The sequence below is a fragment of the Dreissena polymorpha genome, chromosome 5 (assembly GCF_020536995.1).
Source record: "Dreissena polymorpha isolate Duluth1 chromosome 5, UMN_Dpol_1.0, whole genome shotgun sequence".
Lineage (NCBI taxonomy): Eukaryota > Metazoa > Mollusca > Bivalvia > Myida > Dreissenidae > Dreissena > Dreissena polymorpha.
The window spans coordinates 50,039,344-50,064,182 of NC_068359.1; the positions used below are offsets into that span (position 1 = coordinate 50,039,344).

The following is a 24,839-nucleotide window of genomic DNA, read 5'->3' on the forward strand; positions in this document are numbered from 1 at the left end:
TTTCTAACGATAATCTTGTCAGATGTTCAACATTGCAAGTAAACTGATCGCTTACACTTGTTTCCGTGACATACATCAACATATCACACACATCTCATTTATTCCTTCTTTATGTATGATCTCCATAGTTAATTTGATCGTTTACAATGTTATTTGCCATTTTGCTGAGTCACAATTTAATTCTGTATAGTCCACCATCTTGTTTAAAAGTTGTATGCGACAGGTGCGCGTAGCAATGTAAAATCGTATAATACGTCCGCCTAATACCTGTTTCGCATTTTGTTTAATTAGTCATCGTCTCAGTAATTATTTCAATTATTAATTATACAGTTGAAACCCGATGGCTCGAACTTGTCGGGACCGGCAACAATAGTTCGAGCAATCCGGAATTCAGCCATCAGATTTCTTATAAATCCACATATTGCTTAAACCCCGTACTGCTTTGCACTACTTACTGCTTTTGAATTAATAAGTTAATAAGAAACAAATATATACTTAATACTTAGATTTACAAAAATTATTTAACAGTTACAAATACAATTAACAAATAGCATTTTGTAAATATCAGCACGTTTTAGCGTAGCTCAGCAAGAAGCGATTTAGCTGTTGCAGCCATAATAATACAGCATCTACAAGAACGCCAGCTGTTATAAAAAATGTCATCTTTTACTCAAATCAATTAACGATTGAGTAAATGACATGTTAGCAAACAGGTGTTAAATCAATTATTGCGTGCCTTTAATCAAACGGTTCTAATTGATTAACAGTTTATTTGACTAGTGCTAAATCAATTTGTGCGTGCCTTTAATCAAGCGGTCCTAATCGATTTTTGGGACCCGAAGGGAGTTCGAGCCATCCGAACATAAGAACGTGTGAAAACTGCAGACGGGACTGTGAAAACAGTTCAAGCCATCCGATAACTGAGCCATGCGAGTTCGAACCATCCGACAAAATTTTATATGAATTTATAGGCATAAAAAATCGGTGCTTCGAGCCAACCGGAAATTCGAGCCAAGCGAGTTCGAGTCATAGGGTTTCGACTGTAATGAAGACAATAGCGCTAAAGAATTGATTTGTTTGTGTTTTTAAATGTAATTACACGTAAAAATATATGTTTTGATATACCTGAACTATGCATGAAATGCACAATTTCCACGAGGATAACATCAAGTTTTTCATCAAAAGTACCAGAAGTAACAGTCCACGATTTTATCATGGAGGAGTACACATTACTGACCGATTAGTGCGGCACTGACATCATCAATTGATATTTACACAGGGTTATGTACGCATGAATAAGTCACAAACACCAGAATCTGTGCTGCCTTGGGGCCATAATCTGATACTAGTTCAATTAATTGGTTACATCAAAGCACTTAGAAACGCCTATGGGCCATAAAAGGAGCACAATTTTGATTAAATCTTGTGATTAAGCATACAGTTACAAAAGGGGAAGGAAAACAGCCGGTGCTCATGATAGGGCAGAGCGGCGGCATTTGGAAAGGGCAGCGTGGCGCTAAATGGCTTTGAAAGGGGGCAGCGTGGCGCTACAAAAAAGGCATGGCGCCGCGCCACACTAAAACGGCCTGGGAAAAACACTACTTAGGGTAGTGAAATAAAGCTGCTCCGGCAGCTGGAGTTTCACTTCTTTATATTTAGAACTTTAATATATTAGGAAGGTCTTAAATTTAATTTGTTTTTGTAAGGGACTACAAACAGGCTAAACTGATTATCCAAGTGGTAAAGGGTTATACACTGTCATCTAATATTGCTTCTGCAGCATACAGTCTCAGTGATATCCCCCTTTATCCACTCTAGTCTAATATTGCTTCTGCAGCAAACAGTCTCAGTGATATCCCTCTTTGTCCACTCTCATCTAGTAACTCTTCCTTAGCATGCAAACTCTACAAATATTCTTAATTATCTAATCTCATCCATTATTCCTCCCTCAGCTTACAGATTCTACAAATATACTTCATTATCCACTCTCATCCATTATTCTTCCCTCAGCTTACAGATTCTACAAATATACTTCATAATCCATTCTCATCCAATATTCTTCCCTTAGCTTACAGATTCTACAAATGTACTTCATTATCCACTTTCATCCATTATTCTTCCCTCAGCTTTCAGATTCTACAAATGTACTTCATTATCCACTCTCTTCCATTATTCTTCCCTCAGCTTACAGATTCTACAAATGTACTTCTTTATCCACTCTCATCCATTATTCTTCCCTTAGCTTACTGATTCTACAAATGTACTTCTTTATCCACTCTCATCCATTATTCTTCCCTCTGCTTACGGATTCTACAAATGTACTTCATTATCCACTTTCATCCATTATTCTTCCCTCAGGTTACAGATTCTACAAATGTACTTCATTATCCACTCTCTTCCATTATTCTTCCCTCAGCTTACAGATTCTACAAATGTACCTCTATATCCACTCTCATCCATAATTCTTCCCTTAGCTTACAGATTCTACAAATGTACATCTTTATCCACTCTCATCCATTATTCTTCCCTTAGCTTACAGATTCTACAAATGTTCTTCGCTTTCCACTCTCATCCATTATTCTTCCCTCAGCTTACAGATTCTACAAATGTACTTCATTATCCACTCTCATCCATTATTCTTCCCCCAGCTTACATATTATACAAATATGCTTCATTATCCACTCTCATCTATTATTCCTCCCAGTGCTTACAGATTCTACAAATATACTTCTCTATCCACTCTCATCCATTATTCTTCCCTCAGCTTACAGGTTTTACAAATGCACTTCTCTATCCACTCTGATCTATTATTCATTCCACTGCTTACAGATACTAAAAATATACTTCTCTATCCACTCTCATCCATTATTCCTCCCTCAGATTACAGATGCTACAAATATACTTTTCTATCCACTCTCATCCATTATTCTTCCTTCAGCTTACAGATTCTTCAAATGTACTTCATTATTCACTCTCATCCATTATTCCTCCCACTGCTTACAGATTCTACAAATATACTTCTCTATCCACTCTCATACATTATTCCTCCCTCAGCTTACAGATTCTACAAATATACTTTTCTATCCACTCATATCCATTATTCCTCCCTCAGCTTACAGATGCTACAAATATACTTCTCTATCCATTCCCATCTATTATTCTGTAATTATGGCACACAGACTTTGTGATATCCCAACCACTCTCATCAATCAGTGTTTATTTTCTTTCAACTTTGGGTCCAATAGGATCGATTCCCAATAGAAAAAGTATATATTTTTCCCAAATGGGATCTAAAAATTCTCAATTGAAGATTTCCAAAAAATTCTTTTTTTTTTCTAATTTCAAGTCTCAACATTGAATTCATCTTATAACCAGCTCTATTAGTTGGCCTGTGTAAATATAATACTTAATTCATTTTTATTCTCAAATTAAAGTATTTGTTAGCAAAAAAATAGCAACACTATCTTTGCCAATTTTCGTCAATCGAAACACAAATTTTCTGTTTGCAAATTGACACAGCCCAATTCCCAAAATGTGAAATACCCACTGTTTATTACCCCTCCCTCAGCATACAGACTCTGTGATGTCGCAGGATGGTCCTCTACAGCGCCCTGTCACCCCAGGTCATCGGCGGGCAGCAGCAGACGGGAGCCGCCCTGCCAGCCAGGCCACGGGTCGACCTGACCCCGGGGTCAAGGACATCACTGTGCGCCCACCCACCCGCAGTGGCAGCAGGCCCGGTACACAGGAGAGTGAAGTCAGGAATTCTTCTAGTAAGTACAGTGGAAATATGCATTTAAATCATAATAATTTGGTGAAAAAACAACAGTATTCTTTAAGAAAAAGCACATTTTCTTGACAGAACTCGTCCATTTGGCTTCATTCTGCAAAAACATTTACAATAAAAGTCTATATGTTAATAAGCATAAATCTTGAGAATCATTCACCAGATAAGCTCTTTCTCGTTTTTACAAGTTATAAGCTGCCTTTCTTTTCAAGTCTCAGTGACCTTTTACAAGCCATTAACATGCCAACAACAACACATGCATTTTCAAGGGCCTCAGAGTGCAAAATCATCAGGGGGGACTACACCAAAAGTCATTAAGCCGGGAAATCCGGACTACGACAAGGCGTTCGGTTCCAGGCCACGTATTCCTCGGACCCCTGACCCCAATGCGGCCAAGAGACCGTCGAGCAGGGGCTCTATCAGCCAGATGCCTCCTGCACCCCAGTTCTCTGAGTCTGGTCCTAGGCCCAGTTCTGCGGGTAAATCAGGTATTGGACAGCTTCTAGGCAGATTTTATTACTTTTTCTTAACCCATTTATGCCTAGTGGACTCTCCCATCCTTCTAAATTGGATCACTTTATTTCCAAAATTAGGGATGTCTAGTATATTTATTTCTATATTTAGAATATTTCTTACAGAAATTTCTTTCAGCAAACAGCGCAGACCCAGATGAGACGCCGCATCATGGGGCGTCTCATCTGGGTCAACGCTGTTTGCCAAGGCCTTTGTTCTAGATGCTAGGCATAAATGGGTTAATATCAGGCTCGTAATTGGAAAACAAAGCTTAATGCATGTGCAGCATGTGTCTTCTCAGAATAGCCTGTGCAATCTCCACAGGCTAATTTTAGAGTTGACTTTCTGCTTGTATAATGGTATTTTTTGTTTAAAGTAAATCTCTTTCTTAGCAAAAATCCAGTTTAGGCAGAAGATGCTATGGCAGATTAACATGTGCAGAGTGCACAGGCAAATGAATGACGACACTTTCTGCACATGCATAAAGCCCAGCTTTCATAGAATAAAAGTATATAACAAATGCCCTGGCATTGTTTTCTCTTGAAATCTTACTACATATAACTGTTGAAACAATGTTGCCCTAGGTTCGTAAGATTTATATAGCAAATAAGTGCCTATTAATAGTGTGAGGACAAAGTGGTAAATCAGGTAGTAAAAAGATGTTCAATATATGGCTATAGTGAAACCTTGTGATGAAATTTGCTCATAATACTTGGTCTTATGATATCTTAAAGTTAAAAAATGGTTCATTTGAAACCTTGTGATCATTTGTAGTCACTTTTTTCCAATCTTTACGAAACTTTTTTCAGACGATTGTTTCTTATGATATCCTGGTTAGGTTAAAAAAGGGTCTGGTTTATTGAAAAAAAATGGCTACAAGTATATCATGTCCGCCTTTTATTCCAGTACCCTTTTAATTATTGTCATGATAATAAATCCAATGTTTTGAAGGTATTTATGTTGTCTTTTTTTCAATCATATTTCAAAGCCAATCTCAGGTGGAGCCTTAATGTTTTAAAAAAACAACAATAAAAGCTCAATTGATTATTAAATTAAATATCAGTTATTGGCGTCACATAATGCACTAGGAGATATTCTTCCCTCAAACTTCTTAAGCGCTTAATTCTTTCACTTGAAGAGCAGTTCTATACATTCCACTTAAAAATTAAATCATTATTTTGATCCATTGGTATTTTCCTATCAAAGACTACCGGTATATCTCCAACAAAATGAGTGTGAGAATCAAATCAAATGGCTCCCATTTATCTACTCATAATCAAGAAATGTGGGCAAACTTGTCCTAAAGCTTGTAATTCTAGTACAAAACATTCTGTATCAAATCTGGGTTATTCTTTAAATTCAGGCATCACTTAATGTTGCTTTTTCATTTCCCTTCAGAGTTTAATTATCAAGACAAGACTATCCGCATTGTAATCAAAGGCAACATTTTTTTTTTTAATCAGTTACGCACATGACAGTTGTGTTTTTTTACTACGTTTTGCATAATAAACAAACACTGCTATTTTCTATAATATTGGCTCTTAAATCTATTTAGGAAAGCAATTTAACTGTATTTCTGTTTTATAAGTTACGATTTCTGCGCCAATGCAGTCAAAAGTTTAAATGTAAGAGTTTCAGGGTTTTTAATATTACTACATACTACTTAAACCAAACACTGAAATTATCTTTAATATTGTTGTATTAGTTTATATAAGTTCATGCTTTGCTTTATCAATATAATAAAATCATACAATTCTACTTTACCTTTACACAAAGAAAAAAGGATATATATATGTATATATTTTGTTTTCCTCAAAATTTACTACAATGAAAACCCATATGAAATTTAATTCACTGTGATGAAAAATGTACAACAAACATCAGCCTCAGCTTGCTCATCTGTCATCAAGGTCACTGGCACTTGTCAAGGGAAAAGTTCAGGGATTTTACAAAATGCTGTGTTCTTTGTTACTGCCTAAAAAAGTATTTTGATCCATTTATCTACTTATATCTATTGCTTTAGATATAAGCCTTGCTTTTGGCAAACAGGCCTTAACCCTTTCAGTTCAGGAACCAAATTTTAAAGGCCTTTGCAAACAGTTTGGATCCAGATGAGACGCCACGTTCTGTGGCGTCTCATCTGGATCCAAACTGTTTGCTATTCTGATAGTATTCTTTGAAAAAAATCGAACAAAATGCAAATTTTAGAAATTCAGCAGATGACATTTTAGCAGACGACAAATTTCCCAGCATGCAAAGGGTTAATGCATATGTGCAGAGTGTCATTCCAGAATAATTAGACTGTACAGGCTGTACTGGCTGTACAGGGAAGACACTTTCGGATTAGCCTATGTGGTTTACCCCTGTTTTTTCAGAGAAACCCTCATGTGTTTTCCTATTGACTATGTGATGCATAAAGTACAAGATATGTGCTTATTATCGTAACAATGAGAAGCCTTAACCTTTTACCACTTAGATAAGTATTTTGATGCATTTGTAGTCTTAGAAAGTGAAATTTAATTAAAGACCTTTCTAACTATGTTCAAGGTTTAAAGGCTTCAGTTCCAACCATTATATACTAATGAGCAGCAAACAATATAAAGCCTGAACAGACTGAGAGTTACTTGCAGGCTGTTCTGGTTTTATGCTATTTGCATATAGCCATTTTCACTTTGCCTCTGAGTGGGAAAGGGTTAAAAGTAAAAACTGTGATTGAAACAATTATTTATCAAGATGTGACAAATAAGTTACTCTATTCTCCTTCTGTATGATACTTGATTTCTCATCCATTTGAAGTCAATTAAAACATAGTCTCTGTTTTTGCAGCATCATAATTGACACGTTGGTTAAAGCGAATTATTGTAGCTTTTAACATGCCAAAAGTCTATTAATCATCACATGATTATCGATCAATTGGTTAAAGTGCTGTTATGAATACACATTTCCATTAAATCTTTGTTCATACGTTTCAGACATTCATTAATGTGTGATTGTTATTTTCTGACATGCAAAATGTCTAAAATTAAATGATGTTTTATCCTTTGAAATATGTTCAATGCTATAACTGTACAGCCTTTGTAGTCCTATACATATTCCAACCTCTGTTGAAAATAAGACATTAAACCATCATGAATATTTTATGGGGCTAGAATTGCTGTCTTTTCAAAATACAAACCATCGAGTTCAGATCATTTATTGCTAACAAATTACATTTTGTAAATACTTTTAGGACTGAGATTGCCACTTAAAAATGATATTAATACAAAACACCATTTTTTTTAACACTACTATGAAACATTTTTCCATTCAGGACCACTTATTTACAATAATTAAAAACGTGATGTGTTACCAAATTTTCAAACAGTGATCAAATGAGACGTCTTCATTTTAAATGTGTTACCCTTGATTATTAGGTATTCTTTTGACACTTGGAAGTAAAATTATTTATTATCATGATTATTCTCTTACAATTATTTGTCTTGTCAATGTTCACATATTCATTCATCATAATCGATTCAAGAGCAAATGTAAGAAATAAATATTTCTGCATTTTATTATCCCTCTGTTAAGTATAACTTTTGTCTTGGATTTCAATTTTTGTACTTCAGGTTTGTAATTAATTTTTTCACTAAAACATCACTGGTAAATACTGTACCTTTAAAATTGATAGCAATTTAATAAGATAATTTGAGAACCATCCCTTGATTTGATTGTATGGCTTCATACAGGACCTTAAACAGGGTAAGATGTGTGTAAAATCATTGTTTTTTTGTCATCGTGGTTCCCATATTTACTGTGTCTTATAAGAATCAGCTAGAACTCAGGCTAACATGCACTGACTTTTTTGATTAACTATATTTTGTCAGAATGACTTATAGAAATTCTTATCCAATTATATGAATAGACATACAAGAAGATCATTTATAAATGTCAATTTCACATTCACTGCAATATTTGTAATGCATAAGCCATTATTTTACCAGCAGTTTTAATATGCTCTTTAAAAATAAATAAATGGAAAGGCATATTTCATTTGAAAGGATATTAAATACACTGCTCATCTGTTAAGTTTAAGCATTTCATACTTAAATAGAAAATTTAAAACCTAAAGTGAACCTATGTAATTTAACTATTTTGTTCTTGTTCTTACATGATAACAATATACAATTATTTTCAAAAGCATCATAGTTTCAATTATAATCCCACTTAATTTGTTTAGCCCAGGTTAGTCTCATTTATAAGACGCGCAAAGAATTTAGAGATACTTTTTATATGGGCTAAATTCTTTGGAACGTCTCATCGTTGAAGGACCTTTTTTGTGGTGGAAACCAGAAAGTTTAAATTTTCATCAATTTGCGTAAAATTGCAAAATAACATTACCAACTCATTCAGTTTTAATTCAGAAGTTCATTTTTACATCAAATATCGTCGATTCGAAGTTAGAAAGGCATAAATTCTTCAGTTAAACTTCTGCTTAAATCGCAAAACAATCACTGACCTGTAGCCATGTCATGAAACTGATTTAAATATGAACCAATCAGAAGAAGGCATTACGGTGTAACGTGTACGCGTAATTTTATTTAACATGAGCTTTTAACACCTACTTTTACGTAACTAGATCTAGTATGCTAAACTTTGTCGATTTAATAAGCATATGTTCAAAACAGATATGGTGCAGTTTCTATTCACTGTTCTAAGTTTCAGGAAGGCTTTATGCATTTTTTTTTCGCACCTCTGTCTGTGTTGTTTTATGTACTTACATTCTACGTTACAAAGGACGGTATACTGTACGATCTGTATCAATATTATTTATGTACAGTATAAAAATAAAAGATGTAATTTATTTCAGAACTTTTTAATTGTCAATTTAGAAAAAAAAACAATGCTAAATTAATCCAGAAAAGTATAACATTGGTTTACTATGTAACGCGCTGCACCACAACAGACGAACGCAAACTGTATTTTACGCTGTTTATTCTTCCACTTTAAACCAGATGCTTTACATCGAGGTCGTGTTATCGATTTATATCTACACAGCGAGCGAATCGAGAGATATTGAAAAATTGAATAGTGGTTGGATTTAAATTGCTCAGGCGTGCAAAATTCAAAGTGTCATTACATAATTTTTATGGAACATTATCGATAAATTAATTATCTACACAGGTATGTAAATATTATTGCAATCAGTTATTATTAAGTGTCTTATATCGGGGCTTGAATGTTGCGCACAAAATCCTTGCGCAACAATATAGACAAAGAACAAAAAATTCCCACCACATAATTGGTCTTTCACCCTTTGTACGCTCCAAATATTACCCATATAAAAAGTAGCTTAATATTTAAGAGCGTCAAAAATTTGGACTAAGCCCAGGTGAGCGAGACAGGGCCATCTTTGTCTTCTTGTTTATAAAAGCCTCAGTATTGATAAGCAGTTTTATATTATGCTGTAGACAACTCTCAGCCATGCAGACTTGGTTTGTTCTGTACACGTAAGTGGAATGGGACATGAATAATTATGTTATTATTTTGCATACATTTAAGTGTTTTTTTTCTGTTTGGTTTTTCGTTTTTACAGTTGCTTCTTCCAAATGGTATCAAGGGATGAGCATGAAACTGTTGTATCTAATGAACATTTCTGTATGAGATACCGTAGTTATAAACTTTTATGTTCAGTTCTTTCGAATTATGTTGCACACTCCCAGTAAAAAATGTGACATTTTAAGTTAAACTTTTGATTTGTGTAAATGTCATTTATGAAAGAATTCATAGATATAGACATACATAATTTTTAGTAATATAAATTTTGGCTGTAAGTGACTGTCTTTTTCGAGGGGAAACAAAATATAGTGGATGTTAAAAATATCACAATCATAGATGTGTAGGTAATATTAATATATGATATTTTACATATTTAACCAGGTTTTCCGAAGGAAAAAACTTTTTATTAGATTGGCGAATGCGGGCGGGCTGGCTGGCTGGCTTGCGGGCTGGCTGGCTGGCTGGCTGGCGGGCGGGCGGAACAAGCTTGTCCGGGCCATAAGTATGTCGTTCATTGTCAGATTTTAAAATCATTTGGCACATTTGTTCACCATCATTGGACGGTGTGTCGCGCGAAATAATTACGTCGATATCTCCAAGGTCAAGGTCACACTTTGAGTTCAAAGGTCAAAAATGGCCATAAATTAGCTTGTCCTGGCCATAACTATGTCATTCATTGTGAGATTTTAAAATCATTTGGCACATTTGTTCACCATCATGGGACGGTGTGTCGCACGAAAGAATCACATCAATATCTCCAATGTCAAGGTCGCCACGACTAAAAATAGATTTAAAAAAAAAAACTTACAAAGGGGATTAATTTTTTTTGTTCATTTCAAAAGTTCAGTTTGAGTTTTCTCCCTTTATCAGATTTTTTTTCACAATGAAAACCTGGTTTTGTGACAATTTTGTCCCTTGTTATGTTATGCTTTCAGGTCTCATAGTAATAGTTTCAGGTCTATAATAGTTTAAATATAGGATGCATTAAACAGTTATTTTCATAATGTTATACCATATTATGTATTGCTTTTCTTTGCTTCCTGTTGATTTCCTATTTATGCATTTAATAGGAAATGCCATTAGCAGACTGGGCTTTTACATTTTGGGGAAGCTTGAAAAAAATAGTTTTTTCCTGTGTGAGATTGTTATAATTCATTTAGCATGAAAAACAACATGATGATAAATTACCAGTATGTAAAGACTGGTGACTACTTTTGTCATGTGTTAAATGAACGTTGAAAGGTAATAGTTATATTGTTTAATGTGTATGCCCCCCTTTGAAGAAGAGGGGTAATATTGTTTTGCTTGATGTCTGTCGGTCTGTCTGTCTGTCTGAAGTCTTATCAATAACTTGTGAACTGATAAACCAAATGGCTTTATACTTTCCATGTGCATTGGCCTTTGACAGTAGATGAACCTTATTGAAATTGTGGTCATTAGGTCAAAGGTCAAGGTCACTGTCACACTAAGAGTAAAAATTGTTTACAATCAATAATTGGTTAACGGAGGGACGGATTGGCTTGATACTTCCCATGTGCATTTATATATAGCGTCAGATCGCCCCTTTGAAATTATGGTCACTTTGTCAAAGGTCAAGGTCACTGTTACACTTAGAGTGAAATTGTTTCCAATCAATAACTGGTCAACTGATTGCCTTGTTAATTTTAAACAAAGGGAGCCATACAGTGTCCCACAATTCAGAGTCTGTCACTAATTGCAGTCTACATTTTTGGTTTCCAATCTCTAACTCAACCAGTTTTCACATGATCATGGCCAAACTTTCTGAAAATCTCATCAGGTTTGAAATTGGAGGAAATAAACTTTAATCCAATTCTTATAACAATAAAGTTGCAACAATATGCACTTCCATTTCCTGTTCTTCCATCCCTTTATCAAAATGCTTTTGTTTTAAGTCACATTTTTTTTAAAATATTGTATCGAATGCTAACCATTTTGACCCAAAACACGATTTACAAAATCGTAATCTTGTCAAAGATAGTTATTTTATTTTTATTGAAGTAAACAATTATGCATTACAAACACACAATCCTAAATACATTTTGGATTTGTTAAATGCTTTTAAAATATTTAATATTTTAGTAATCTTAAAAAAACACCCAGTCCAAATTATTGTCCCTTAAATCCAGAGAGTCTTGCTTAAACAAGTAGATTTTGTCAGAGAAATGATGTCATAAATTGCGTCTGATGAACACATGGCTTGTTAATACATTTATTTAAATCTGAGAAATAGTTTGGGTAACTTTGTACTAGTATGTTTTCCAAAATTTAAGTAGATGATGCTTGATAAAATGACAGATTAATTAACCGTTTAATTATGAAAAGATAGTATAATTGTGTCACGTTCTGAGAAAACTGGGCATAATGCATGTGCGTAAAGTGTTGTCCCAGATTAACCTGTGCAGTCCGCACAGGCTAATCAGGGACGACACTTTCCGCCAAAACAAGATTTTTGGTAAGAAGGGACTTCCTTTAAACGAAAAATACCATAAAAGCAGAAAGTGTTGTCCCTGATTAGCCTGTGCGGATTGCACAGGTTAATCTGGAACGACACTTTGCGCACATGCATTATGCCCTGTTTTATCAGAACAAGACACAATTGATGTTTAAGTTGTCCATTTGTAATTTTTAAACTTGGGGAGGGGGGGGGGGAGAATATTTCTCTTTAGAATTTGTGTCAAGTTACTGGAAGAATACACTCTGAATTGATAATTAATATTTAATATAATAACTGTTTAACTTACAACTGTTTCCTGAGATAATGTTCATGGAAGCCCCTGCTAGGGAGTTTAACCCATTTATGCCTAGCTTCTAGAAAAATTTAGGCCTTTGCAAACAGCGTAGACCCAGATGAGACGCAGCATCATGCGGCGTCTCATTTGGGTCTGCGTTGTTTGCTTAAAGGAATTTCTGTAAGAAATATTCTAAATATAGAAATAAATAAACGAGGCATCCCTAATTTTGGAAATAAATTGATCCAATTTAGAAGGATTGGAGAGTCCACTAGGAGGCATCCCTAATTTTGGAAATAAATTGATCCAATTCAGAAGGATTGGAGAGTCCACTAGGCATAAATGGGTTAAATTGTCCTGCCCAGATGTCATGGCAGATTTACCATATCTGTCTGCATCATTTGAATATTGATATATTAATGTCATACTATGTTATAATTAGTGTTATACTATTTGTCACAGTGTTTCTTGATGATATAGTGGCCTAGGCTAATTGGCCATTGGATATGTTGTTCTCTGTACTTGATCTGCATGCCCATCCATCTATTGTTTTGACGTAGTCATATATGATATGCCAATATGTAATGGTCAGTTTTGTGATGGGAATTGCAGTGTTTTGGTATTTTCATTATCCTCCGCCTTAGGCGTAGGGATATTGTTTTGGCGTTGTCCATCCGTCTTTCTGTCCGTCCGTCTGGAGCCATGTCTTGGAAGTGCTTTGGCGGATTTCATTGAAACTTGGTATGAGTATATATATGGATAATAGGATGATGCACTACAAATGAAATTGTACACCATCTGTTAATAACAGATCTATGGCCCTTTGTTTCTTGAAAAAATGCTTTTTTGTGTGTCCGAAGCCATATCTTGGAAGTGCTTTGGCGGATTTCATGGAAACTTGGTAAGAGTGTCCAAGTGCATATTGGCAGGGATATCAATTCAACGAATTTGCTTGTGTTTGTTGTGTAATGCTGTCCAGTTTCTAGTTTTTTGTTGGTTCTGCTGAATTTAAACAGCATACGAGCAGCAATCTAGGAAAAGGGGACTTAAAGCATGTGTATAAAGTGCTGTACCAGTGCAGTCTGTACAGGCTAATCAGGGACAACACTATCCTCTTTTTTGTTAAAAAGAAGTCTTTTATTAGCAAAAATCCAGTTAAGGTAGAAAGTGTCATTCCTGATGAGCTAATCTGGGATACACATGCATTAAGACCCTTTTTAGCTCATCTATTTTTTGAAAAAAATTTATGAGCTATTGTCATCACCTTGGCGTCGGCGTCCGGTTAAGTTTTGCGTTTAGGTCCACTTTTCTCAGAAAGTATCAATGCTATTGCATTCAAACTTGGTACACTTACTTACTATCATGAGGGGACTGGGCAGGCAAAGTTAGATAACTCTGGCGTGCATTTTGACAGAATTATGTGCCCTTTTTATACTTAGAAAATTGAAAATTTTGGTTAAGTTTTGTGTTCAGGTCCATTTTATTCCTACAGTATCAAAGCTATTGCTTTCATACTTGCAACACTTATTAACTATCATAAGGGGACTGTGCAGGCAAAGTTATGTAACTCTGACTGGCATTTGGACGGAATTGTGGGCCCTTTATACTTAGAAAATTGAAAATTTGGTTAAGTTTTGTGCTTTGGTCCACTTTACCCCTAAAGTATCATAGATATTGCTTTCATACTTGGAACACTCGCAAACTATCATAAGGGGACAGTAAAAGGACAAGTTGCATAACTCTGGTTGTCATTTGTACGGAATTATGGCCCATTTTTGACTTAGTAACTTTGAATATATGGTTAAATTTTGTGTTTCGATCCACTTTACTTCTAAAGTATCAAGGCTATTGCTTTTAAACTTCAAATACTTTCATGCTATCATGAGGTTACTGTACCTGGCAAGTTAAATTACCTTGACCTTTGAATGACCTGGACTCTCAAGGTAAAATTATAAAATTTTGCTAAAATTGCCATAACTTCTTTATTTACGATTAGATTTGATTGACAAAACTACTCTTACCTGACAAACCACTATAGACTCCACCCAAACCATCATCCCCCGTGACCTCCCCCCCCCCCCCCCCCCCCCCCCCCGAATCCCCCCCCCTATTTTTTTTATTTTTTTATTTTATTTTTTTTTACGATCATCTCACAAATGACTACCACACCCTCACACTATACCCCCCCACCCACCCACCCCACCCCCCCCCCAAATTATTTTTTTTGAAACGGTTAAAAAACACAAATATTTATTTTTATTATTTTATTTATGAAATACCGTCCAAACATCGAACCCAAGAATCCCCTCCCCCCAACCCCCCCCCCCCCCAATTTTTTTTTTTTTTAAGATCATCTCACAAATGACCACCACACCCTCACACTATACACCACACCCTCACTCCACCCCTCCCTCCTTTGTGATTGAAATTGAGAGTCCCTTCACCCGTTAAAAGAAAATAGATGAGCGGTCTGCACCCGCAAGGCGGTGCTCTTGTTTTCTTATGGTTATGGCTCATATCTATTGTTAAATGATACGCCCTATTTGTTATACAAGGTGGTAAAATAGTGGATCTGTCACCTGTAAGTGAATTTCATGCTCTCCTTATCTCACCACCTATTTTGTATGAGCTAATCACCATGCTTACACTCAGGCCATGTTCCATTGTTGTTTAACCCATTTATGCCTAGTGGACTCTCCCATCCTTCAAAATTGGATCAATTTATTTCCAAAATTAGGGATGTCTAGTATATTTATTTCTATATTAAGAATATTTCTTACAGGAATTCCTTTAAGCAAACAGCACAGACCCAGATGAGACGCCTTATCATGTGGCGTCTCATCTTGGTCTACGCTGTTTGCCAAGGCCTTTTTTCTAGACACTAGGCATAAATGGGTTAAGAGTAAAGTCCTTTACATAGCAATTGTCTGTCGTCCATCAGAGTTTCTGATTTTAGATGAGACATTATTATAATTGTATACAAAATTAATGGTATTGTTTAAAGAGACAAAATAAGTCTATCGCATTAACTTTGAATTCAAGCACGCATGGATAATTTTTTTCCCAAAAGATAATTTATTTTCATTCTCTCTTAATAATAATGGTTTAATCTTTAAGTTTTAAGAGATTTCAAGAAAATCCTGGATTCCTAGTGCAATTATAATTTATTTCTGTTTACATAAAATAACTTAACCAGAACATAATTTTGCATTCGGTTCATCAAAACAAAATAGAAAACGATACATTTGATAGAAGCAGATTAGTAAGGGATTTAGAAGCAGATTAGTAAGGGATTAATAAAAATAAATAAAATCCTAAGCGGGTTTTGAAATAAAGACTTTGGAGCCACGCAAAGAAATGAAAGTTGACGTGCAACCAACTGCACCCTCGATCATGCTTGGTAAATAACTGTTCAATAAATGGGTATAATAGAATTTTTACAATTATTATTTCAAACTGTAAATAAAAAAAGCAAAACAAGCAAACCTATACTATAAAATATATTTTTTCTCAGAATGTAAAACTTTTTTGTTATTTATAATATATAAAGCATAGAATTATGTTGTTTTTTTTTTTAATGCATGTTTTAAAGGAGTCACCCTTTTAGGGCTCTTTGAAACAACATAGTCCCTTTAAACATACATAATTATATATATTGTTCTGGTTTTGCTTATCTTAATTATATCAATGAAGGTTGTAATATCTTAGGAAAGTGTGATATTCAACCCCAAAAGATTTGTGGCGTTTTGGTTCAGATATTGCTCACTTTTAAACACTAATACTTATAATAAGTGTTTTCCGTAAAGACTACATTGAATCATAAAGATTTCAGTTATTGTACTCAGGTGAGCGACATTGACCATCATGGCACTCTTATTTGTCAATTCTTATGAAATCTTACATAATTTTTACCTAGAACTTCTGTGTATAAATGCAACGAATCAGTTGTATTTCTGACACTTTGTAAGTATCTACTTAATAAATAACAAATGAAAAATCTAAATTTTAAGGTAATTTCAGAGTGTCATATCTCCATTAAAACGTTTTCCTAAAATATCACTGACATCTCGTAGGCTTTCACAACAAATAAATAACTTGATTTACATTACTTGCCTCATATATACGGAATATTACGCTAGTCAATTGTTCCAAGAGTTTGTATCACTCGAGTGGCTTGTGTGATGACGTATCACACGAGAGGCAGAGCCTCGAGTGACGCGAAATAGCACAAGCCACGACAACTTTAATCCAATGTTTATAACAAAAGCGTTGAAACGATATGCACTTCCACTTCTATTCTTCCATGTCTTTATCGAAACTTAGTTTAAACCACACTGTCTATTTTATTGTATTCCTATCGAAATATACATTTATGCATAATTAACACCCACTCAAAAATACGTTTTGAATTCTTTCGATGCTTTTAACAAATAGTTTACTGTTAAAAAACACCACGTCCGACATGTCCTTAAATTCCAGAGAGTTTAGATAAAACTATTGTGTTTTGTCACAGAAATGACGTCACACGATGCACTACGTAATATATTTCGTAATATAAAATATTTCTATTTTTGGTGAGCGTAATGTGACGTCATTAAACGGGTTGAAGTAGTCCGGCTAGTATGGTAATACAGAATTCGAAACAGCGAGTAGCGTAATAAGGGATTTTTTATTTCAACGATTGATACAACCTGTATTTTGTTAAAAGCATTAAACAGGTATATAATAAATGACTGTATTTCCTGAGTATTAAGAGCTTCAGTGAGTTTTCTGTTTGTTGAATATACTTTGTCATTGGATTTTAATTTGAGTCAGTTTCAATGGATTTAATAATAAATATGTTGTATAATTACTGCTTTAACTTCATAGAAACATAGATATAAAGAGTGCTTATTCAGTTATTTCACTTGTGAAGCGTACATCATTTCTTTATTGACCATAGTATTATTCTGGCAGTATATTATGTAGATAACATAACCTTGTTGATGTGCATTGTCTTGGAATGACCAAACAGTCTGCCATGCCCTGCACAAATGGTTAACCCATTTATGCCTAGTGGACTCTCCCATTCTTTGAAATTGGATCAATTTATTTCCAAAATTAGGGATGTCTAGTATATTTATTTCTATATATATAATATTTCGTACAGAAATTCCTTTAAGCAAACTGCGCAGACCCTGATGAGACGCCGCATGATAGACGCCGCATCATGCGGTGTCTCATCTGGGTCTACGCTGTTTGCCAAGGCCTTTTTTCTAGACCCTAGGCATAAATGGGTTAAACCTTATTATTACCAAAACATAGCAAAATATTTTCAAGGAAAGGGAACAAATGAACACAGCCATTGGCTCTTTCAATATTACCTTCAATTGACCTTTCGACAGCCGATTGATTGACAGGCTTATTAACCAATCAGATTACAGCATTGATTAGGCCCGTTACTATCTGCCATTTTGTCCGTCAAACTCGCCGTTGTCCGACACATAAGCTTATACGTAATTCTGTGTTTCAAACAAAGAAAATGGTTAAAAGGTGCTGTTATGGCACTTGTTATTCAGACACAATGTATCCAGAACGGTTAAAAGATGGAAGTACGTTTTTTCCGTTCCCTCAACCGGGTACTAATCTTGAAAAATTCAAACGTTGGATTCGTCTTTGTGGTCGTCCACACGAACAGCTTAATCTCAACATATTAAGCGATCGCCCGAAAGCAAAACACAGTCGTAATAATAAGATACTACGCGAAAATAGAAAATGTAAGTTTTGCAACGGACACGTTATAAAAAAGAGTATAACTTTGTACTTGTTTATCCTCTATATAGACAAATTAGAAAGGAACATTTAAAACCATTTTTCAAAGGTGGCCAACGTTAAATAAATTTGACATTCTAATGCAGTCGGCAAATAAATAAGACATTATAAACTTTGCTAGATTTTTTTAATGCTAATGAAATGCGTAATAATAAAGACAATCAGTTAATATTTTTAATAATATCACATAGAATAAAACATTTTTTATTTCTTTCCGTTTAAGTCTTCCAAATTTAATGTAAGTTAAGAAACTATTTTAAAATGCGCAAGTAATTATCAATAGGGGCCAATAAGTGTCATTTTACACCATATGTGGGCTTTCTACTAATCCGTTATCAAAACAGATGCCGCAAACTGTGAATGACCCTTTGAAAACCCGGTCTGATTAGCGAGTTTTTTTGTACATGAAAATTCTTTCAACTTTTTATATTTTAAATATTGCAGAAGATAGTTTACGAGGAAATAATAATATATAATAATATATTGTGTATGTTACTTTTTTGACGACTTTAACTATGTTTTACGATTATAACAATGCTCATGGGTCATTTTGACCAAACGCATTGTAGATATGTGTTATATCGGATTTCAATAAAAACGTTCATCGTCTTCTATTATAATAAATTTACTTACCTGTGCCACAATTGCGATGTTGCCATCGGTTGCAAAAATTAACGGCTTTTAATTAAAAAACTGAAACATCTATTACTCAAGGAAAAATATTGTGACTAACGAACAATTCATACTGTATGCGATAATTGGCGATAATTTTGCCGACTTTGATAATAAATTTAACGGCTTTTAAGTAGACTAATAAAAAAGTTTTGACTATTTAATAGATATGATAATTATATTCAGCACCACTATTCAATGATAATAAAAACTATTGTATGGCCTTTCTGGTATACCATGAGGCCTTTTTGGTTCACTTATGCGGCCGATTCGCGTAGCCATTTTTATGACGGACTTCGGCGGAGTGACCCCCCTTGAAATCGGTGGGCGTGGCTTCACTCTAGCTGTCGAAAGGTCAATTGTGGTATACAAATTGATTGCAGATTAGTGTGACTCCCCGTAAGGCATTAAACTCACTGTTTGCAAGCTATAACAGTTTGTGTATTGCTAAAATGGTTTGAACGGAACACTGGCGTTTGTCTGGGAAAAAAAACAACAACAAATTTTACATTATTGACTTTGCTAACACAAGTCACCTCATCCTCAGACCTTGTGCATAGTTTTTTGTGGTACTATATTTCTACAGCTAACAATTATTTCAGTTGTATTTTTCTAATAAAAAAAAGTCAAGAGCTTTATAAACAGAACAATTGGAAAATGCATTTTGTAACAAAAAAACAGTAAAATCATGGAGCAAAATTAAAACAGCTGTCTCCGCCAGGGAAATTAAAATATGACAAATAATTATGATTTATATACATGTTTATTGTTGCTAAGAGTAAATAAAATCTATATCCAAAATGATTGTAAGAGACTTGAATATATACTTTTTAAACGTCAAATGTTTGGTACATGATTGCCTTCTGACTAAAGAACTCAAAATGTGCTCATGGTGAGTTTTTGTGATCGCCTTTTGTCCATTGTGCGGCGTCAACATGTGTCTTGTGAACACTCTACTCTACATTTATTGTCCAATCTTCATGTAATTTGGTAAGAAGATTTGTGCCAATTGACGAGTTTTAAAATGGTTTGGTTTGCTTGAAAAACATGGCCGCAAGGGGGGCCAGGAATTTTTCCCTATGCGGCCATAGTACCAGTAAAACCTTGTTAACACTCAAGAGATCACATTCATTGTCAAATCATCTAGAAACTTGGTCAGAAGATTTGCTCAAAGGATATCTTGGACCAGTTTGAAAATGGTTCCATAAGCTTGAAAAACATGGCCACCAGGGGCATTTTTCCTTATATGGCTACATATGGCTTTAGTATTACCTTGTTAACACTCTAGAGGCCACCTATATTGTCCAATCGTCATGAAACTTGGATAAATTTGTGCCAATGGTATCATGGACAAGTTTGAAAATGATTCCAGTTGCATGAAAAACATGGCCACCAGGGGGCGGGGCATTTTTCCAGTTATGGCTATAGTTAAACCTTGTTAACACTCTATAGGCCGCATTGTCCCATCGTCATGAAACTTGGTCAGAAGATTTGTTCCAATGATATTTTCGACAATTTGGAAAATGATTCCAGGTTCTTGAAAAACATGGCCACCAGGGGGCGGGGCATTTTTCCCTGTATGGCTATATATGGCTAATGTAAAACCTTGTTTACACTATAGAGGCTACATTTATTGTCAGATCTTCATGAAAGTTGTTCAGAAGATATGTCCAAATGATATCTTGGATGAATTAAAAAATGGTTTCATTTGGTTGAAACACATTGCAAACAGGGGGCAGGGCATTTGTCCTTATATGGCTATATAAGTAAAAACTTAATTGTAAATTATCTTAAAGTCACATTTATTGTCCAGTCTTCATGAAACTTGGTCAGAACATTTGTTTTAATGATATCTTGGATGAGTTGTGTCAGTTGAAAAACATGGCCACCTGGTGCTGGGAATTTTTCTTAAATAGCTATAGTAAAACCTTGTTAGCACACTTAAGTTACATTTAAAGTTAACTTTTTGAAACTTGGTCAGAACATTTGTTATAATGATATCTAGGGCTGCACAGAACAGGTCAGTTCCTTTGTATCTCAATTGAGCGACTTTGGGACTTACTTGTTTAATAATTGATTTTAACTTGTTTAACTTGATGGTTATTGTATTAAATGATGGCATATTTAAATCAAAATTTGACATCATTGGCAATTTGTAAATTCACTGTTATCATTTGGAATTATGAGAAGCAAAGTTACAGAAAACATAAACAAATGATCTATTATTTTCACTGTTAGTTTTTTTCTCTTAGAAACTATGAATAATCCATTTTAAATCTGTCACTTTTTTGTAGACCATTGCAAAACCTAAAATACAGTAACTTTTTACAGCTGTTAAAAATTCCACCATGTCTGTTTTCAGCGGGTGGAAGTATAAGCCCAAGAAAGGCATCAGCAGGCAGCACTCTTGACAATGGGATGAAGTAGCCTTTGACCTTTAACCTTGGCCTCCTGAGGTCACTGCAACGGGTTTAATAACTACTTACATGGGTTTAGTGAAAATAACCCTATGCATTTATGCTATTTTGTGATGTCAATGTTTGGAGTAAGCTTTAAATTATTGAATACTTATCTCTGTGTTTCTTGTGAACTAGGAGTCTTTGACATCAAGAAGACTTAGTGAATGTTTACATCTGTGTTTCTTGTGTACTGTCTGACATCAGAGTTTTGCTTTTAATTTTGACCTTGTAATAGGTTAAACACAACTGTATTTAGTGTATTTCAATTGGCTTCTGAAATTTGACATTCAATTTTTTAACCTTTATGTGTATGTTATAAACTCCTTATTGTTATTGTGTTAAAAAGGTAATACATATTTTGAAACAATTATAATTAATTATATTTGATTTAATTATACAATTTTAAAAGATAAAACGATTTTCATTAATATAATGTTCTTTTTTCAACAATAACCTTCTTATAAAATGTGATTTTCTATGAATATTATAACCTTATTACCATGCATGTCATATTCTTTATGTCAGCATTATTTAATAAGCAGAAGGCTTTTGCATTCTTAATCATTTTATCTGTTAACATATCAGAATGGACATAACAGTGTGTTTATCATTTGGATGCTATACGTAAATGTTTGTTTACCATCTTATAATCCAAAAATGGCATTTGTTGCATATAAGTATTTATAATAGCCGTCCAGTGTATTTACATGTACTTGTCTCAATGTAAGAGTCTCATGTGATTGCCATAGAAAGTATGCTTTCAACACTATGAATTTATTTTTTATTGCATTTAGTTAATGCATTATTTTTTTAATGTTTTTTTTTATAGAATAAATCAAAACATTTGTTTAATGAAAATCATATTGATTGTTTTAATCATATCAATTATTTTTTAGCATTATGATTTTAGGATAATTTTGTTCTCTTGTAAAGCATATAATATTAGGTTTATATGTCAGTTTTAAAATAGGTTTCTCAGTGTATTTATCTGTGAAATTAATTACTTAAAAGGACTGACATGAATTAACTGTAAAGATATGGGAATGATTCAGAAGTGTATAAAGCCTATTTATGCCCCATTTGGAAGGTCAATGCCATACTTAAAAGCCAAAGTTAAAATTGTTTCATACAAATTTTGCCTCACTTCAAATGACAGCCATCAGGGGAATGCATTTGACATGTATCACTCATCTCCTGACGTTAAAGGTCAAGGTCACATTTAGAGGTCAAAGTCAAATTTGAACCTAAAACAGCGGGTTTTAGACATGAGTGCAGTTCTGAAAACAGTACAATGTTGAGCCATCTTACCTTCTGGACATGACTTGTTCAACCTTCACATATGAGCCGTGCTCTGTCAAAAGGGGGTTAAATGCATACCGGGGTAAGCATAAGTGTCGTACCAGATGAGCCTGTGCAGTCTTCACAGGCTAATCAGGGACGACACTTTCCACATCAACCCATGGACTTTTGCAAAGCAGAGATTTACTGTAAACAAAAAAATACTATAGAAGCAAAAAGTGTCATCCCTGATTATCCTGTGCAGACTGCACAGGCTTATCTGGGACGACACTTTAAGCACATTCATGAAACCCCCTTTTCACAGATCACAGCCCATAAAAAGTAACTCAGTGATTTATGATTGAGGTGTCTATTTCTGTTTTTATCACAAATAAATAACAAACAGCTGTTTCAATAAGTAGTTGTATTTATTTTTTTTTGTATTCTCAATTATTTGAATCTTCTTTTAATAAACATTAGAATAATTAGGTAAGTAGAGTACTTGCATTTATACCTCTTACTTTTTACTTGCATTAAATTGGTGTCACATCATAACCCTAATGTCTATTACTTGTACAGTTCTGTGGGAACATATTTGTGAAATTCTCTGTCTTATTCTCTAACAAGCAGCCAAAATGTTTGATTCTCCTTTAAAAGTCACAGACATCTTGGCATCTTGGGCAATTAAGACTGAAGGATGATGTATGGCAAATGTTGGATCTAATAACAGAATCTGATGCTGTCTGTGATAAATGTTTGCATATCAATGAAGCTGAATTCATAATTTTGACTTATCTCTCTTTTCTTTGTTTGCTTTGTGTTAATTTTTGGAAATTATTTTGTAAGCTTGACATTGAGAAGAGTTGCTGAACGCTGAATTTTGATCCATGTTCTTACATTTACCTAAAGTAACATTACTACTTAAAATCAACAACAATTTCGTACAATATTTGGTAAAATAAAGCTAAACAATTAAAAATCATTGTTCCTTATGGCAATTGCTAAAATTTCCACGTCAGATGTGGTCTGGTAAAATAGATGTTTGTATATACAAAATGCTCGTTTTTATTATTGTTTTGCATATTTAATTCCATTTTAATTTCCCACAAAGATATCTATTCATACGACACATAAACACTAACATGGTTCCATTTTAGTGTTTGTGTGTCGTATGAATAGATATATTCGCGGGATGTTAACAAATTGTGTCACAAATAAATAAAAACAAGCGTTCTGTATCTACAAAAATGTATGTAAGCATACCACATCTAGCTTTACAATTGTGCCTATAGCTTTAAGGAACATTGATTGTTTAGGTGTTTATTTTACAAAAATACTTTACAAAATTTTCATTGATTTTGAGCGTTATAGAGACTTTAATCTTTCATTGAATACATTTGTCACCAAAGGTCTGTGGACTATGAATTTCGATTTGGGAAACATATGTTTTATTGTGGTAATGACAGTGCTGATAATGGCATAGATGATAATGCAAGTACAAAAAGGAACACTAATGATGATGACAATACAGATAATGACAATACTGATACTGATAATGACATACTGATAATGACAGTTCTGGTTATGACAGTACTTGTAATTGCAGTGCTGATAACGACATTGATAATGATGGGTACCCAGTTTTATTTTACTTCTGTCATTTATAGGATATGTGTGTGGAAATATTTGCCCTGCTTAAATGTGATTCTTGTTAGTGATATTATTTGATATATTTATTTATTCAATAAAACGTAGTGAAATCATGTGAGAATCCTTATATTTATTTGCAAACAAGTACTATATGGATACTCTACAATAACTATTAGGTTACATACAATGACTATTAGGTTACAGGGTTATATCACTTGAAATTCTTTTTCACGCGATAATTTGACCTTCGACCATGTTAATTTTTAAATGGTGAGATTTTTCGTAATAAGTATATTTAATTCACTGTTAACAGACATAAAGGGACTTCCAAATATCAAGACAGTCGCTCCGTTCAATCTTCCACTACAATGAAGATGTATT

The 24,839-nt window shown here is 34.1% G+C and overlaps 1 protein-coding gene across 4 annotated transcripts in view; it reads left to right on the plus strand.

Moving 5' to 3' along the window:
* The window catches only part of LOC127832517 (lisH domain-containing protein ARMC9-like), a 68,126-nt gene extending 43,555 nt beyond the window's left edge, over positions 1-24,571 (plus strand). Inside the window, exons 21-24 of one of the 4 annotated variants that reach the window (XM_052358016.1) lie at positions 3,569-3,773; positions 4,057-4,275; positions 9,751-9,789; positions 21,434-24,571. In XM_052358016.1, coding sequence (XP_052213976.1) covers positions 3,569-3,773; positions 4,057-4,275; positions 9,751-9,789; positions 21,434-21,498 — 528 coding nt within the window. In that variant the 3' untranslated portion in view covers positions 21,499-24,571. Of the gene's footprint in view, positions 1-3,568; positions 3,774-4,056; positions 4,276-9,750; positions 9,790-15,143; positions 15,170-21,433 lie in introns of all 4 variants that reach the window. The other 3 variants (XM_052358019.1, XM_052358017.1, XM_052358018.1) reach the window with 3 other exon arrangements.
* The last annotated feature ends 268 nt before the right edge of the window (positions 24,572-24,839 follow it).